Source organism: Dipodomys merriami, unplaced genomic scaffold (genome assembly GCF_024711535.1).
Source record: "Dipodomys merriami isolate MVZ:Mamm:240054 unplaced genomic scaffold, mDipMer1.0.p SCAF_24, whole genome shotgun sequence".
NCBI lineage: Eukaryota > Metazoa > Chordata > Mammalia > Rodentia > Heteromyidae > Dipodomys > Dipodomys merriami.
Genome location: NW_027203826.1, coordinates 25,360,835 through 25,377,620, shown reverse-complemented (window position 1 = coordinate 25,377,620; position 16,786 = coordinate 25,360,835). Strand labels below are relative to the sequence as shown.

General features: G+C 41.3%; 1 protein-coding gene across 2 annotated transcripts in view; it reads left to right on the top strand.

The window, feature by feature from the left end:
• Window positions 1-625: 625 nt before the first annotated feature.
• Window positions 626-16,786, top strand: part of Slc12a2 (solute carrier family 12 member 2) — a 73,278-nt gene continuing 57,117 nt past the window's right edge. The window contains exon 1 of one of the 2 annotated variants that reach the window (XM_070034484.1): window positions 626-1,353. In XM_070034484.1, the coding sequence (XP_069890585.1) occupies window positions 694-1,353 (660 nt within the window). In that variant the 5' untranslated portion in view covers window positions 626-693. The remainder of the gene's footprint in view (window positions 1,354-16,786) is intronic. The other variant, XM_070034486.1, reaches the window with a different exon arrangement.

Below are 16,786 nucleotides of genomic sequence, written 5' to 3'. Positions count from 1 at the left end.
CGCGAGCTTAGAACTTCCAACACCGAGAAATAAAGCGAGGAAGGCGAGCAGCGTCCGCTAAGCCGCCGCGGCCTCGGCGAGGAGGAGCACCGGCTCGTGGGCCCGGGAGCGCCCGCGGCTCGGCCCGGGGCGGGGCGGACACTCGCCACCGCCGCAGAACGTGGCGAGGGCGGGAGGCGGAGGGCGCGACGGAAGAGGGGGCGGCGGCGCGGCCAGCTTCCCGGCGGCAGCGGCGGCGGCGGCGGGCGCGCGCGGCGTAAGGCCGCGCCTGCTCCGTGAGGCCCGCGGGCCGGGCCCTGCCGCCCCTCCTCACGCCGCCGCGCGCTTTCGCGTGGGGCCGCCGGGGCGGTGCGGACGCCGCCGGGGAGCGCAGCGTCCGCCGCGCACCGCGGGGGGCGGGCGGAGGGCGGGCGGAGGGCGGGCGGGCCGCGGCCCCGCCTCCCGCGTGCTGCAGCCCGAGCGGCCGCCGCGGCCCCGCCGCGCCTTTAAACCGCGGGCCCGCCCCGCTCGGCGGCACTCGCGCGGGGCTCGGCGGCGCAGGTCGGGGGGCCTGCCCGGGCGGCGCGGCGGCGGCGGCAGCGGCGCCTCACCTCACCTGGCTGCGCGGTGCGCGGCCTCAGCCGGCCCGAGCGCGGAGCCGCGCAGCCCGCAACGTTCGTCCGACTCCGCGTCTCCACCGAGCGGCGGGCGGCGATGGAGCCGGGGCCCGCGGCACCCGCGGCGGGCTCCCCGCGGCGGGTCGGGGTCGGGGAGCCCGGCGCGGCCGTCGCCCGGGTGGACCTGCCCGGCGCGGCGGTGCCGTCGGGGGCGGAGGAGACGGCGGCGGCGGCCGGGGACGGGCCGGGCAGACCCCCGGGGCCCACGCCGAGCCAGAGCCGCTTCCAGGTGGACCTGGTGTCGGAGAGCGCCGGGCGGGCGGCGGCGGCGGCGGGCCGGGGGACCCCCGCGGACGGCAGGGCGCCGGGCTCCGAGAGCGGCCCGGCCCGGGGCAGCGAGGAAGCCAAGGGCCGCTTCCGCGTGAACTTCGTGGACCCGGCCGCCTCCTCGTCGGCGGACGACAGCCTGTCGGAGGCGGCGGGGGTCGGGGGCGACGCGCCCAACGTGAGCTTCCAGAACGGCGGGGACACGGTGCTGAGCGAGGGCAGCAGCCTGCACTCGGGCGGCGGCGGCAGCAGCGGCCACCACCAGCAGTACTACTACGACACCCACACCAACACCTACTACCTGCGCACCTTCGGCCACAACACCATGGACGCCGTGCCCAGGATCGACCACTACCGGCACACGGCCGCGCAGCTGGGCGAGAAGCTGCTCCGGCCCAGCCTGGCGGAGCTGCACGACGAGCTGGAAAAGGTGAGCCCGCCACCCGTCCCCTCCCGCACCCCCCCTGCACCCCCCCTGGGGCGCGCTGACCCCCCCGGGACGGGGCCGCCGACTCTCCCGGGCGAGGTGGCCGCAGTGGGCAGCGTCCGCCACTCTCGCTGGCATCTGGATTCAGCTGTCAAGTGTGGAATTGGACGAGGAATGTAACTTAATCTCCTCGAAGTTTGCGGCGGGCCGTGCTGGTTACGTGATACCCGAGAGAGGCTGCATTTCGCAGCCTTCACAAATCCAGCTCACAGACCTCCGCTGCTGCGCTGGCCTTTCTCGCCCACGACTGACAGCTCCCTACCTCTCTGCAGTTACACTTGTGTTTGGGGGGGGGGGGTGGACCCAGGAGGAGAGTGGGGGGGAGGAGGCTTAGGTGAGGCTCTCTCTTGGGAGAGGGTGGAGAACACCTACCATCTGTGTCCTTTTTAGATTTTAGATTGTGCCTCCTGTGAACCCCATTAGGGATCCCCAGAGTGCCAAGGTTTGTGAAAGAAGGAAAATCTTAATAGGTGTTTCTGTGGCCTGTGAATTGTTAAAGGTCCGTGTTTTGCAATCTTGAATATGCAAAGGATTATAGATATCTTAAATTCTGGGACGTGTTATTCCTGGTGGTTGGATGAATTCATTTATTTCTAACACAGAAAGGACTGTGTAAACACACACACACACAGGACTGTGTAAACACACACACACACACACGTACGTCTTTAAAGAAAACATGCCCAGGTCTTTTTCTCGAGAAAGTCCAGAAAGACCTGGGAAATTAACACAAGCAGTTGTGAATGCAGTGAATGCAAAGGCTTCCCTGAAAACTTCACTAATTGCAGGTTTTTTCAGTGATCACCAGAGTTGAAAAATCACTATTTTGAGATAGTGTGGATACATTTGATTTCCACTTTTTCTTTTGGTGGTATTGGGGTTTGAACTGAGGGCTTAGGCTTGCCAGGCAGGTGCTTTACTGCTTCAGCCATTGTCCTTTCCCATCCCATTCTGTGCTGTAGATTGATCTTTTGGAGGCTGGATTAATATTTAGCTTTTTTATGGGTTGGGATTACTTCTGCCTTACAAGTGTATAATAACTACATTGATGAAACTTGTAACTGCAGAGTTAGTATCACATAGATTGAAAAGAGGATAGGTTTAAATGTGATCAGTATATGGTTCTTTGGGTATTTATTTGATTGCACAGAGTCATTTCACAAGACTGTATTTGATAAAGTAACATTCAGAGCTGGAAGTAATTGCATAGTTCCCACCCTTACAGCTTATTGATTATTTAAAAGCCTGACATCATTTAGCTTTAAATGATACTACTCCCGTTGTTCTAGTGTGGTATTTTATCATATCAAAAGCACTACATCTTCTAAAACACTGTTTTGAGCTTTTGCAATTTCCTTCTTACCTATTTTTTCTTTTTAAAAATGTCAAATCTTAGTAGACTAAAGTAGGAATGGAAGTTGGTAATTTTCCTTTTCTTGGGGCATTCTTGCTATTGAAAATATTATGCAAGTATATTTCAGATTTATTTCACCAAATCAAGTTTTATCGGTAAAGCAGTCTGTATTTGTCTTAATCTGTAGATTTAAGATGTGGGTTGTTCAATATCTTGAGCTTGAAAGCTTTTGTTTTGATTTAAATGTTATCAGAAGCAATGCACTTCCAAGTTTTCCAAGGCTTTAGTTGTGTTTGTGTTTGTATTTGTGTCTTTGTTTTCACTCAGTGTAGAGCATCTACATAACAGAACAGTTGTATTGTTAGGTGCTGGGTAGTTTGGTGCCTGGAAAATGTGGCTAGTGTAGTTTTTAACTTTGCTCTTTTATTTGCCCTTCAGAAAGTACAGTTAAATTTTAGGATTTCAGTTTTAGATTTCTTTCATAGCTATGCTATAGATGAATATAGTATACAAAATGTTAAATTGGGACTTTCATTTGTACAACAGGTAATGTAATGAATTCTTTGTCTGTTTTTGTCTTTTATAGTGCTTGCTACACAAGAGCTCTACCATATAGTGAAACTCTCATCCTCCTCTCAGATGTCTGTTTTATATTTTACAAGTTATTTTTTTTTTCAGTGTTCTTCTGATAAGGATAGGAAGGACCTTGACATTTGTCAAGTACTTATGTGAGAAAGCTACCTAGTTAAGTCACTCTCTTTCCACAAAACAACTAGGGAAACTTTTGTCTATTTTACATGTTTTACCAGTATTTTAATTTGAACTCAGGGCCTTGTTCTCCATTTGCTTGCCTGTGGGTTGGCGTTCTACCTCTTGAGTGATACCTCAAGTGGCTTTTTGCTGGTTAGTTGGAGATGTACTCTAGAAGACTTTTTCTACCTGGATTGGTTTCTAGCCAGCCACAGTCCTCCAGGTCACAGTCTTCAGAAGACTGTTCAGAATGTTAACAGGTAGATCGAAGAAATACATGTGGTGTAGTACAAATATAGCTACATACCACTGTTGGAGGAGCAGACAGGAGCAGGAAGATAACATGGGTTTGCTAGATCCTCAAAAGTTGCTCCTCACCTTTTGAGATTGATAAAATGGTTCTCTAATATTTCTAGTCCTTGATTAATTTGTATTTAGAATTTTTACAACATTGATTCTAGCATTGGATTATCATTACACTATTTTAGACGCACCATGGGTCTTTAGTCTGTGCTAGGAGCTATGGAAGTAAAGAGATATAAGGGTTCTAGGAACTTGTTAGGAAAAGGACTCTATTCTACTTGGATTCCATTCATTGCTCATCATTGTGATCTTTTCAAAGTATTTTGTGTAAATGTTCAGCTACAGAGGTATGAATATCTTCTGTCCATCTTACCTGTATTATGCGGCAGGACTGAGATTCATGTGTTCTTATTTGTCAGATATTTTGGGGGAAAGGGATGTCTTAGATGCTGGACACATGGCTGTGTCACTGTGGAACGATGCAGTGATTAGTAAAACATATGCATTACCTAGACAGACATTAATCAAATGTTTGGACAAATGATGTAGTTTTTTCAGTGCTGTAAAAAGTAAGTTGTTAGTGACTTTAAGGGAACTCAATTGAACTGATGTTGAGACCTGAAGGATAGTTTGGTGATAGGGTGGAACAATATTCTAGGCCAGAGGAACTGCACGCATAATGATAATGAGCTGAAAAAGAGTGGCTTGTCCAAAGAACATAAACTAGTATATTTTTTATTATAAATGTAGTAGAAAACTATTGAAGGTTTTTGTGTAAGTGAGGATAAAGCATGGATTGCTGGGGTAACAGCAATTGCTGGGGTAACAGACTAAAACTATCCCCTTGATCTAGACTGGAGATAAGGATTTGTGGCCAAATGATGGGTTGGCTGTGGTTGAATTAAGATGTGGGAGTGCAAGAAGCCAACTCCCATGTTTTGGACTTGAGCAACTGAATAGATGTTGCTCACACTGAGAATACTTAAACTAAGGAATAGACTTGGAATGGTGGAGAGAAAACATGGTTTGTCTAGCTTGCATGATACCTTTCTCCAAGAGTCTTTAAGAGGGGGGTGTGCAAAAAATAGTGTGTATGGTTCTAATTATGGATAAAATAGTTTAGGGAGTGTGAGTGAGTAGGTAGGAAAACAGTCTGCAAACAGCTTGAGAACACCTAACAGTTGTGCTTGTGGTTAAAGTTATGGATGAAATAGTTTAGGGAGTGTAGGTGGGTTGGTAGGTAGGAAAACAGTTTGCAAGTGGCGTAGAGAACACCTAATGGTATATTAAGAGGCTGACCTTCCAACAGCCTTAGGATCAATGTCAGGAAGGCGAAAGAAAAGAACTTTAAAGACAGCAGGTACTAAATGTGTGGCACTATTTAGAAACCCAGCACTGAAGTCTGAGGAAGGAGGAGCCATCCTAAGCTATATAATTCCAGGACAACCTGGGCTGTATAGTGAGACAACTGTCTAATAAAAAGGCAACAATTTTTAAAACTGACACTAAGAATTGATTTTTGCTAAAAGACTGAAAAAAGTCAATATATTGATTTCTGCTTCTACAGGAATAAAAATTGGAGAGTACCAAATTAATAGACAACATTTTTCAAAAGAAGTTATGATTATCACAAGTAGAAAAGTTAATCCATGCTAATTCCTACTGGATTTACAACATCAACATCATTGTAGTACTGGATAGACCTCATGGATTGTCAGGAGATTTGGATATGTCAGGAGAGGCTAAGGCTTGAGAGCCTTAGACCAATGATATTTGAAGTCCTTGTATATAGCCTCTCTGTTTTTGCCTTTCTCAATAAAGGGGAAAAGTGTAAAGTAGGTAAATATGTTATCTGTCTTGGCTTATTGACATTTTTGATGTTTTCACATAATTCCTAAAAATAGGTCTTTTACATATTTTACTAATGATAAAATGGCTTTATAAAAACTGAAAATTGGTTTAATAGCCACTTTTACTGAAAGTGGTAGGACTACATATCATATTGGGATTTTTCCTGACTAATGCAGCACATTGGCGGTCACATTTTCATGACTCTCCCCCACCCCTGCTCTCACAATAAATAGTGAGGACATCAGAGGCAGACCCTAGAGTCTCACCATTCCTTCACCAATTTGACCCTGAGAGTTGAATTATTACAGAGAAGAGGAGAAAAGGAGGAAGAATACTTCAATGATAAGGTTATTACTTAGTTTGGCTGACTCTTTCCTTGAATCTGAGCATGTGTTTCATTAATTTCCATAAAGATTAGGCACTTAATAAATACTTGTCCAGTGAATGTGTCAGGATGTGCAGTTCCTATCACTTAACAAACACTTAGCAAACACTATCAACAGTTGTGGTACCTCCCTAAATACTGAGCTGTTTCTCTGACTGGGTTGATGCTGATTAAATTCTACACCTTGGTAACCATTTCAGATTATCACTTGATTTCTTGAAGGTCATCCTGGGAGGTATCTGGGAGTAGTTTTAGGACTGAGTAAAGGTGATAACTTAAAAATGAATACTTCATGTGATAAAGTCAATTTGTCTTATTTTACAGGAGCCAGGAATTTTATCTACCCTGCTAAATTCATACCTCTGACCACCAAAGCAGTAGAAAAGACAGATTTGAGAAACAGAATGTGGGGGGGCAAAACCCATGTATGCTTCTAATCATAATTGATGTCTTTCCTTGTATGTTCAGACTATAGTCCTGTGAGACTGGCACTTGACAAAAGTTGAGTTTCTTGGTTTTTCCATGTTACTATTTTGCTTTCAATGATTTTAAATTCTATTTCTCATATATGTGTTTGGGAACTCTTGAGGGCTAATGAAGTTACTTACTTCCATGTTGAAGTGAGATGAATGTGAATTCAGTTATTCATCAGATCCTTACTGACTATCAACGACAGTACTGTTCCAAGTGCGGGGGATATAGCAGTGAACAAAACAGTTACAGGGCTTTCATTCTAGTTGTAGGAGACAATAAACAAGTAGGTCAGATGTGAAGGTCAGTTTTGTGAAGAAATTAAAAGCAGGATAAAGAAAAACCTGTCTATATGACAGCTATGGTAGTTCTGTTATAGAGTAGTTGGAGAAAGTTTTTCTGATAAGGAAACAGACACTAGCAGTGACTGAAGGATCACCCTATGTAAATACCTGGAAGAAGTGTCCAGGCTGAGGAACAATGGACATCCAGATTCTGAGATGGGAACGTGCTGGTGTGACTGAGGGACAAGAGTCTTTAAGGCTCAAGTGAAAAGACAGTGATGGGAGGAGAGGAGGCCAGAAGATAGTAGAGACCCAATAGCATAAATCCTTCTAGATCATCAAAAAGGCTTAGGGATTCAGGGAAGAATCAATGATACAAGAAGGGACTTTTGAGCACAGATTTGATGTCATCTGATTTAGACTTAAAAATATCACTCACTGATAGCCATATTGGCAAGACTGGAAGTTAGGGCACTAGGTAGAAGCAAGAGATATGGTTAGGATGAAGAGGTGCCAGGCGCCAGTGGCTCATGCCTGTAATTATCCCGTGTACTTGGAGGCTGAGACCTGAGTACCTTGATTCAAAGCCAGCCTAGGAAAGACAAATGTGAGAAACTCTTATCTCCAGTTAACCAGCAAACATCCAGAAGTACAGGAGTAGCTGAAGCAGTAGTGTCAGCCTTGATCAAAAAAGCTAATAGAGCATCTGAGGCCCAGAGTTCAAGCCCCAGTACACACACACACACACACACACACACACACACACACACACACACACACACACACACACACACACACACACACACACACACACACACACACACACACACACACACACACACACACACACACACACACACACACACACACACACACACACACACACACACACACACACACACACAGAGTTATTCAAATAACTAAGTGTTTCAGAGGTTAAATTCTTGGGATTTACTGATAGTTTGGTTGAGGAATGTATGAAAAGAGTAATACTATGATTATTATCTCATTTAGAATGGAATTGATATTTCTGGAAATAGGGAAGAGTGGAAAGTAGTAGTTTGGTGGCGTTTGGGAGATAAGGAGTTTTATTTCAAAAATTAGTTATGGAACAAACACTTGTGTATGTTAGCTACTGATTAAACAAAACTTAATGGAACTTAAGAAAACAGCTTTTTGATGTTTTTGAAAGAAGGTCTTGCTAGGTTGCCTCAAACTTGTAATCTTCCAGCCTCTGTGTTTTGAGTGATAGGATTTCTGACTAATGAATTTCTTAAAAAAAAAAGACTCAATTAGGCACTGGTGGCTCAAGCCTGTAATCTTAGCTACTCAGGAGGCTGAGAGCTGAGGATTGCTGTTGGAAGCCAGCCTGGACATAAGACCCAAGAGACTCTTATCTTCAGTAAACTACTCAGAAAAAGCCAGAAGCCAGTAGAGGCTCAAGTGGTGTAGCATTAGCCTTGAGCAAGGACAGCACCCAGGCTCTGCCCTGACAAACCCCAGGACTGGCCAAAAACTAAAAAACAAAAACTCTCTCTCTAATATATATACTCTATATTATATATGCTACATAAATATCCATATAATATATAAAAGTATATAATATATATTATAATAGGATATATATATATTCTATACTCTGACTATATTAGTATTATATTAATAGAACTAATTTGTAGAATAAAACTCCTATCTCCCAAACTTCATCAAACTACTTCTTTTCACTCCTCCCTATTTCCATAAATATCAATTCTATTCTAAATAAGAAAATAATCATAGTATTATCCTTTTCTTAAATTCCTCAACCAAACCATCACTAAACCCCATATACTTATGAACGTTAAATTCTTTACTTTTTCTTAGTGTACTTGTAATTTTCAAATACATGATAAACCCAGTAGTATATTGTACTTTTTCCTTTCAAAAGACATATGCTTTAAAGGAGAAAGTATAATTCTAAAATATATATGTACACATGACACAAAAAAAGTATTGTCTTCATTCTTTAGCCATCTGCTTTCCATTTAGTACTGCTATTCTTCCTTGAGCACCTGTAATTGAGTTCAGCTCTCAGCAAAATCTGTTTTTGTTTATCTGAACATGTATTTATTTTACTTTTGATGAATAGTTTTGCTGAATATAAACTTTGGTTGACAGTTCCTTTCTCAGCCCTTTGAATGTGCTTCATGGCCTTTTATAGTGTTTTATGGCCTACATTGCTTCTGCTAAAAAGTCAGCTAACTGGATGTTTTTCATGGTGTGTATCCTATCTGGATTTAAGTTTGTGCTGTTCACTGCCTCCTTTTCCATTCTGCTGATAACTCTATCCCAGGAAAAATTTCATTTCAATTAGTATAGTCTTTAAAAATGTATTCTACTCTGTCTAGAATTTTTTAAATACCGCTTTTATTTCTCCATTGAGAAACTCTCTCTGTTTCTCATTGATAATTGTAGTTACCTTTGATTTTTGTTATCCTTTGATTGGTTGCATTGATTGATTGATTAATGTACTTAGTGCCAATAGTGGGGTTTGAACTCAGGATTACTCTTGCTTGCTTTTTTTTTTGTTGTTATTGTTTGTTTTTTACTCAAGGATGGTGTTCTACCACTTGAGTTTTACCTCTTCCAGATTTTTGCTGGGAAGATAAGAATTTCTTGGATTTGTCTTCCAGAACTGCCTTCAATCCTCAGATCTCAGCCCCTGAGTAACTAGAATTACAGTTATTTTGAAGTCTTTATGTACCAAATATATCTGGGCCCACTGCAGTAAGTGACTGCCCCCTACCAGCCCCCACCAGAATATGGTTTACATTTCCAGTTTATTTGCATGTCTAGTAATTTTGGAGTTGGCAACAGGACATGTAGCTAACTATGTTGTAGTGACTTTTTGAGTGATTAACATTTTTTTTTCTGAGATTTGTGGTTTTTGTTGTTGCTGTTTGTTATAAAAATCACTTGACTTAACTAGACTAGGCTATAAACAGCAATTACTGGTAACTGTTCTGTTTGTTTGTTTTTTTATGGCTTCCATCTACTTCTTTCTTAATTTGGTCCTTGGTGTTTCTCTTAAATTCATAGTCAGTTGAGATTCAGGATATACTCTTGCTAACATTCCATTTTTCCCTTAAAAATTCACTTGTAGCTGGGTGCCGGTGGCTCATGCCTATAAACCTAGTTACTCAGGAGGCTGAGATCTGAGATCTTGTTCAGAGGCAGCGTGGGCAGGAAAGTCTGTGAGACTCTTATCTGCAATTAACCAACAGAGTGGTACTGTGGCCCAAGTGGTAGAGCATTAGCCTTGAGCTGAAGAGCTCAGGGACAGAGCCCAGGCCCAGAGTTCAAACCCTACTTCCGGTTTTCTGGTGGTTTATTGGAGATAAGAATCTCACGGACTTTGCTGCCTAGGCTGGCTTTGAGAGCCTCAGATCTCAGCCTCCTGAGTAGCTAGGATTACAGGCGTGAGCCACCAGGCACCTGGCTACTTGTTAGTTTTAAACTAAAGAGAAAGACAATTTGAATGTAAATCACATAGTGATACTTAATATAAGGCATACGTTTTCTGTTGATTTGAATTAAAAATGCTTTACATTTTTAATTTATTGACATTAGCATGTTGTGTTGGATTTGAAGCAATGTATAAATTACATTATTCTTAATATATTCTGTTGTAACCCAATATTGAATGGTTAGTGGAAGACTGAATTCTTTACCTTTGGTCAGCAGTTTTGACTTGATTCATTGTAAACTCACATGGTCACACCATCCACTTTTATCTATGGTACTTGAGTTTTGGGCTTTGCATTAATGCCACTGGATATTAATAGAGCATTGTTACCCAGAGCAGATTTGATTTCTGTAAAACAATACTTTGTTTTGAATGTAGTCTGTACAAGGAAGAGGAGCATTATACCAATCACCGACAGCACGGACAGGAAATGTTGGTAGCTTTTGGATGATATAATTGGCTAGTACTTGATTTTAAAAAATTCAGAACAATTGGTACAAGCCTACCCACATTGGCATCTAAATGTACATACATGCATGTGCATATATTTTAGTTGCTAAACTAGCTGTGTCTTAGGATATTTAATATCTTGTCTTAATATTATATAGATGCTATTAAACAATAAGGAATTTTATACGTTAAGTATTTTATTAATGTTTTAATTAAAGTTTCTAGGATATAAATAGCCTTTTAATATTTTTAATGTTGATTTGGGGCTTATTTAACAGTAAGGTGCAATTAACTGTTAGTATGCTTCAATGATGCTGCATCTAGAAGTTTGCTTCTAGTCTCAGACATTAATAATATAACATTAATTTACATGCTGTCAAGCACAGGTCATTTGCCAGTAAATGTAATGAGAGCTGAAGGAATTTATCACTATGAAAGTAAAATTTTAGTTGCAAAATACTTTTGACTTACACCTGTAATCCTCAGGAGGCTGAGATCTGAGGATTGAAGCTAGCCCCAGCAGGAATGTTCATGAGACTCTTAACCTCCAATTAACCACCAAAAAACTGGAAGTAGATCTGTGACTCAAGTGGTAGTGCACTAGCTTTGTTGTAAAAGATAAGAACATAAGGTCCTGAGTTCAAGTCCCAGTACTAGCTAGCACAACAGATATTTCTAGTCATGTGACTGTCAACCATATACTTTTTACTATACCTGTGACTTGATAATGATGTTAGTATTGGTGGCATCATGTTTGTGAAGGTCAGCGCTTTTATTCTTACATGGGTATCCTTAAATTCTGTCAATGTTGAATTATAAGAAGTAGTGTAATAGAGTCTGCATTAATGATACTTAGTCCAGTTTTAAATTACAACATGGAAAACTTATAATCACTTGCCATTTGTTTCTAGTCATACCTAAAGTTTATTAATTGAGCTCTTACAGGAAGTATGCTAAGATTTTAACACTTTCTCAATTTTTTGAAAGTCTTGTTATAAATAGAAAATGTAAATGAATAGAATATGTGAATGAATATGTATGTATAAGTTATCAAGTGAATTCCTATGTAATTACCACCCAGATCAAAAAATAGAACATTGCTGCTATCCTAGAAATTCTCTATACCCCTTTTAGTAGTTCCTCCACAAAATAGCCACTTCCTTGATATGATAGTGATCACTTCTTTGGGTCTTGGTATCAATTTTTTTAAAATGATTTTATCTCCTTTATGTGCTTCTGAAAACTATTAGGCTCTTTTTACTTTTGCTTTAAAACTGAATGCGGAGTGCAGTAGCTCATGCCTATAATCGTAGCTAATTGAGGCATAAATGTAGAGGATTGTGGGATAAGGCCAGTTGAGGGAAAATTTGCAGGGTGGCATCTCAGTCAGTGATGCTGGGCATAGTGATATATGCCTGTAATCCAGCTACCCAGGAATCATAAATAGGAGAATCAAAGTGCAAGCCAGGTCAGGCATAAACATGAGACCCTGTTCAAGAAATAAAAGTAAAAACTGATTGCCTGACTTAGCTGGTAGATTGCTTGCCTAGCAAGCAGGAAGCCCTGTGTCTGACTCCTGTACTATGAAATAATCTCCAAGCCTTTAGATAAAAGGAATGCAGTTTATTTTTGTTGTTGGCCCAGGCTGGTCTCAGTTTTAGGGCAGTATGGCAGTTCATTTTACTGCTATAGTTTTAAGCAGTGCAATTTTAAGCAGTGCTGATGTGAACATTTTACACAATGTCTTCCTTAATAGAAGTATTGTACATTTCTAAGGATATGCATATCAGTAGAGTTTATGGACTAAAGCATATGCATCTTGTTATGGCTATTGGTTTATTTTGATAATCCTAAGGTTTGAACTTAGAGCCTTATACTTCCCAGGCAGGGAAACTACCACTTCAGCTAAGTCTTTGTTTTTTTGAGGCAGACACCCTGCAGCCCAGATGAATCTTGAGCTTGAGATCCTACTTCGTACTAGCTGACTCAGTGCTAGGAGTACAAAAATATACATACATACATACATATGTGTGTGTATGTATATATGTGTATATATACATATATATAAAGAGAGTTATATAGAGTGTGTGTGTGTGTATATATATATATATATATATATATATATACAGCCTTTAAACTTGAAAATAATGCCCATTCTCCCCTGTAATTCATCTGTTAAATGTATCACCATTAATGCATGAGTTTTTATGTTCTATATAATGATTATACTTTCTTACTTTGTATTTTCAAATTGTATGTGGTCAGTAATATTTTCCTGGTTTAACAGATGTGGAAATTTAGGGTCAATAGGAGTTAAATCTCAAAATGAATAAGTAGCAGAGCAGGGATTTGAACTTAGGTCTGACTTGAGAACTAGCAGTTCCCATTCACTATTATTTCAAGGCATCAAGTAGAAAACAGATTTTTTTGGGGGGGGTCTGATCGTGGGGGCCTGAACTCTGGGTCTGGGCGCTGTCCCTCAGCTCTTCAGCTCAAGGCTAGCGCTCTACCACTTGAGCCACAGCGCCACTTCCGGCTTTTTTTCTTTTTGCTTATGTGGTGCTGAGGAATCGAACCCAGGGCCTCATGCATGCAAGGCAAGCACTCTACCACTGAGCCACCTCCCCAGCCCCAGAAAACAGATTTTCTATAAAAGCGCAATAGTCATTTACCATGCTGTTCCAAACTTTCAATTTTAATAACATTGGAGGCATAGATTATAAAAAAATACCTAAAAAGTAATTACAGAAAGCAAAAGGAATATTAAGAAACAACAAAGTGTATAGCCTAGAAAAGATATTTTATCTAAGTGGACTTAAAAAATATGAAGGAGCCGGGCACCGGTGACTCACACCTGTAATCCTAGCTACTGAGGAGGCTGAGATCTGAGAATCATAGTTCAAAGCCAGCCGGGACAGAAAAGTCCATGAGAAACTTATCTCCAATTAGCCACTAGAAAACCAGAAGTAGTGCTGTGGCTCAAGCGGTAGCGCACTCACCTTGAGCTGAAGAGTGCAGGGATAGTGCCAAGCCCAGCGTTCAAGCCCCATGACCCACCAAAACTAAACAAATAAATTATATATATGAAGGAGCCAGCCCTCTTCAAAATGTATCATGATCAGAAAGAACAGTAAACCAAAAGAGAAAGTAGTTTAAAATCAGTATTTTAGGGGAAAAAAACCCTAAAATTATATCAAATTAACTATAGTAGCTAGAATTTGCAGTATAACTTAAAAGTTAGGAATTTAAGGAAGGTTAAAAATAGTTTCAGGAAAATTAATAGAAAATAGGAACACAGTATATAGAAAAATAAAAGGAACTTCAGTTTTGTAACAGTCTGACCAATGTTTCTCCTTAATCATGTCTTATCTTACTATTTCTGTTAACAAAATACTGGTGACAAATCCAAAGAAATATGTGTGGATAATTTTTATTTTTCAAGTCTTCCTCAGAAGACATAGGTGTACATATCATTGGACCCAGGGGTTGAGAGGGTTGCAAAAGGAAGGAACATAGAGGAAGAAAACCCTAGTATGATTTGGAATACTGATTCAAAAGAGATGCTTGAGCAGCTAGTTAATGAACATTTTAAATAGAAAAAAGTAGACCCTTGCTAATATAAAAACAGAATGGTTGGCTGGCCTATTTTACCTATCCCTTCAATCACAATAGCCTCCAAATAAACCTTCAGAATTAAGTAATACATAAACCTTTTATTTCATGCTTAAACCTTTTATATGTCTTCCCAAATGTACTATAGATTATAAAAATTAGCAATTCTTTTTCTTCCATATGGGTACTCTGTGTGTGTGTACGTGTGTGTGTATGAGTCTCTGTGAGATGTAGGTATATTGGACAGGTTTTTTTGTTTTGTTTTTGTGTCAGTTATAGGCCTTGAACTCAGGGCCTGGGTGCTGTCCTTGAGCCTTTTTGTGCTAGGGCTAGTACTCTACCACTGAAGCCACAGCACCACTTCCGGTTTTTGCATGGTTTATTGGAGATAAGAGTATCACTGGGACTTCTCTGCCCTGCCTGGCTTCGAACCTTGATCCTCAGATCTCATCCTCCTGAGTAGCTAGGATTACAGACATGAGCCACCAGCGCCTAGCAGGACATGGTATTTATAGACCCTATACCCTGGAGACATTTTTAAGAAGCACAGAGTTGAAAACAAAAGTCCTGTGGTAGCTGGGTGCTGGTGCCTCACACCTGTAGTTCTGGCTGCTCATGTGGCTGAGAACCAAAGGATGCAGTTGGAAGCCAACTACCTCCAAAATATCCAACAAAATGGAGTCAGGACTAAAGTGGCAGAGTAGAAGCTGAGCAAGCCCCAGGCCCTGGTTTAAAAAGAAAAATAAAACTTCTGAATTCCATCCAGTGTACAATTCTAATACCCCTTCTCCCCATTTTGTTCTTCTAGTCCTTTTATGAGAACCAAGTTAGAAGTCCTTAGAAACTAAGTCCTTGGAAACTAAGCAGTGAGGGAATTGAAAAAACAAGATCAATAACAAAAGCAACTGGGGAATTGGGAAGTTTGAGCTGAACAATTTCATTAGTTGGGCAATTTACCCATCTTTGTCACCTTGCCCAAAGTAAATACCCCAAATAGGTTATCTTAGTAAATATTTATTCTGCTTCATGGTTTGGGGTTTAAGGTAACCTCTCAATGCTGTTTCCTCATATGTGAAGTGGGGGATAATGCTGGCTTTCTCTTAAAGATTTAGGGAAATGGGATGTGTAGGAACTTTAGGGATATGTCTTATACACATAGTAGGCTTTCAGTAATTAGTAGTTATTATTAGAGTAAGCTAGTCAGGTTATTGGGTCTGAGATGCTAGGAATTATTTGGTTTATCCTGTAGGTTATGGGTAACTGCTTTGCTTTTATGTACCATTTTTTTTGTTTATTTGCTTAGTGCTAGTATTGGACTTTGAAATCAGGGCCTCACACTATCAGCTTTTGCTCAAGGCTGGTGCTCTACTACTTGAGCCATATCTTTTACTGGTTAATTATAGTTAAGTATCTGTTGGATTTGTTTTCCTGGGTTGGCAGTAGATTGCAATCCTTAGATCTCAGTCTCTATATGGCTGGAATTACAGATGTGAATTACCACTGGCTTAACAACTTGTTTCTTGAGGGCAGTATCTTTTTAGTGCAGAGGAAGCTGGTGTTTAGCAGAATTTAGATTTGGGTTGGCTCTTATGCCAACCCAATAGGTTCACCCTATTTCCTATATGAAAAGTCGTGTGTGTGTGTGTGTGTGTGTGTGTGTGTGTGTGTGTGTGTGTGTATGTGTGTGTGTGTTTTGTTTTTTTGTTTTTTCCAACTTAGAAGCCAATTCTACTCTAGAGCTGAACTCCTTAACTATGTTAAGGAAATAGGAGCAGCACCTGTCCTCCCAGACAATTCCTGAGTAAATCATCTGAAAGCCAGTCATTCTCTCACTGGACAAATCAGAGTGAGTGTGGCTTGAGAATTTTTTGATAAATGATAGTGGCAACTGATGACAGCTTTTACAAAATTAACTTAAAAACATTGCCCATTCTCGTACTCAGCTACTCTTTCTAACTTTTGTTGTTAGCAGTTTTAGATGGTAAAGATGACATTTTTAAAAACCATTCTTATCTTGGTCTATGGTCTTATGTTAATTTGACCTCAGTGTTACCTTGCAATGTTTGCATTTTAAAGTGGTCCTGTGCATGTGTTATTTAAGAATCACATTCAAGCAGAGCCAAATTAGATAGTCAGGAGTTCTCTACTCTTATACAGATGTCCAGGAACTCACACTAAAAGAAATTTACGTGGTCCTATATTATCCACTTACTCACCCCCCTACCCACCCACCCATCCATCCATCCATCCATCCACTCAAACCACCCACCCACCCACCTATCCAATAAAAAAAAGAAATGGTCTCCTGTACCTGTTGCATTGCCAAGTATTTATATAGGAAATAGTAAAGAAATATTTCAGAATCAGATGAAAATAAAAGTGTATTTAACTGGGAAGGCAGTTTGTTACAC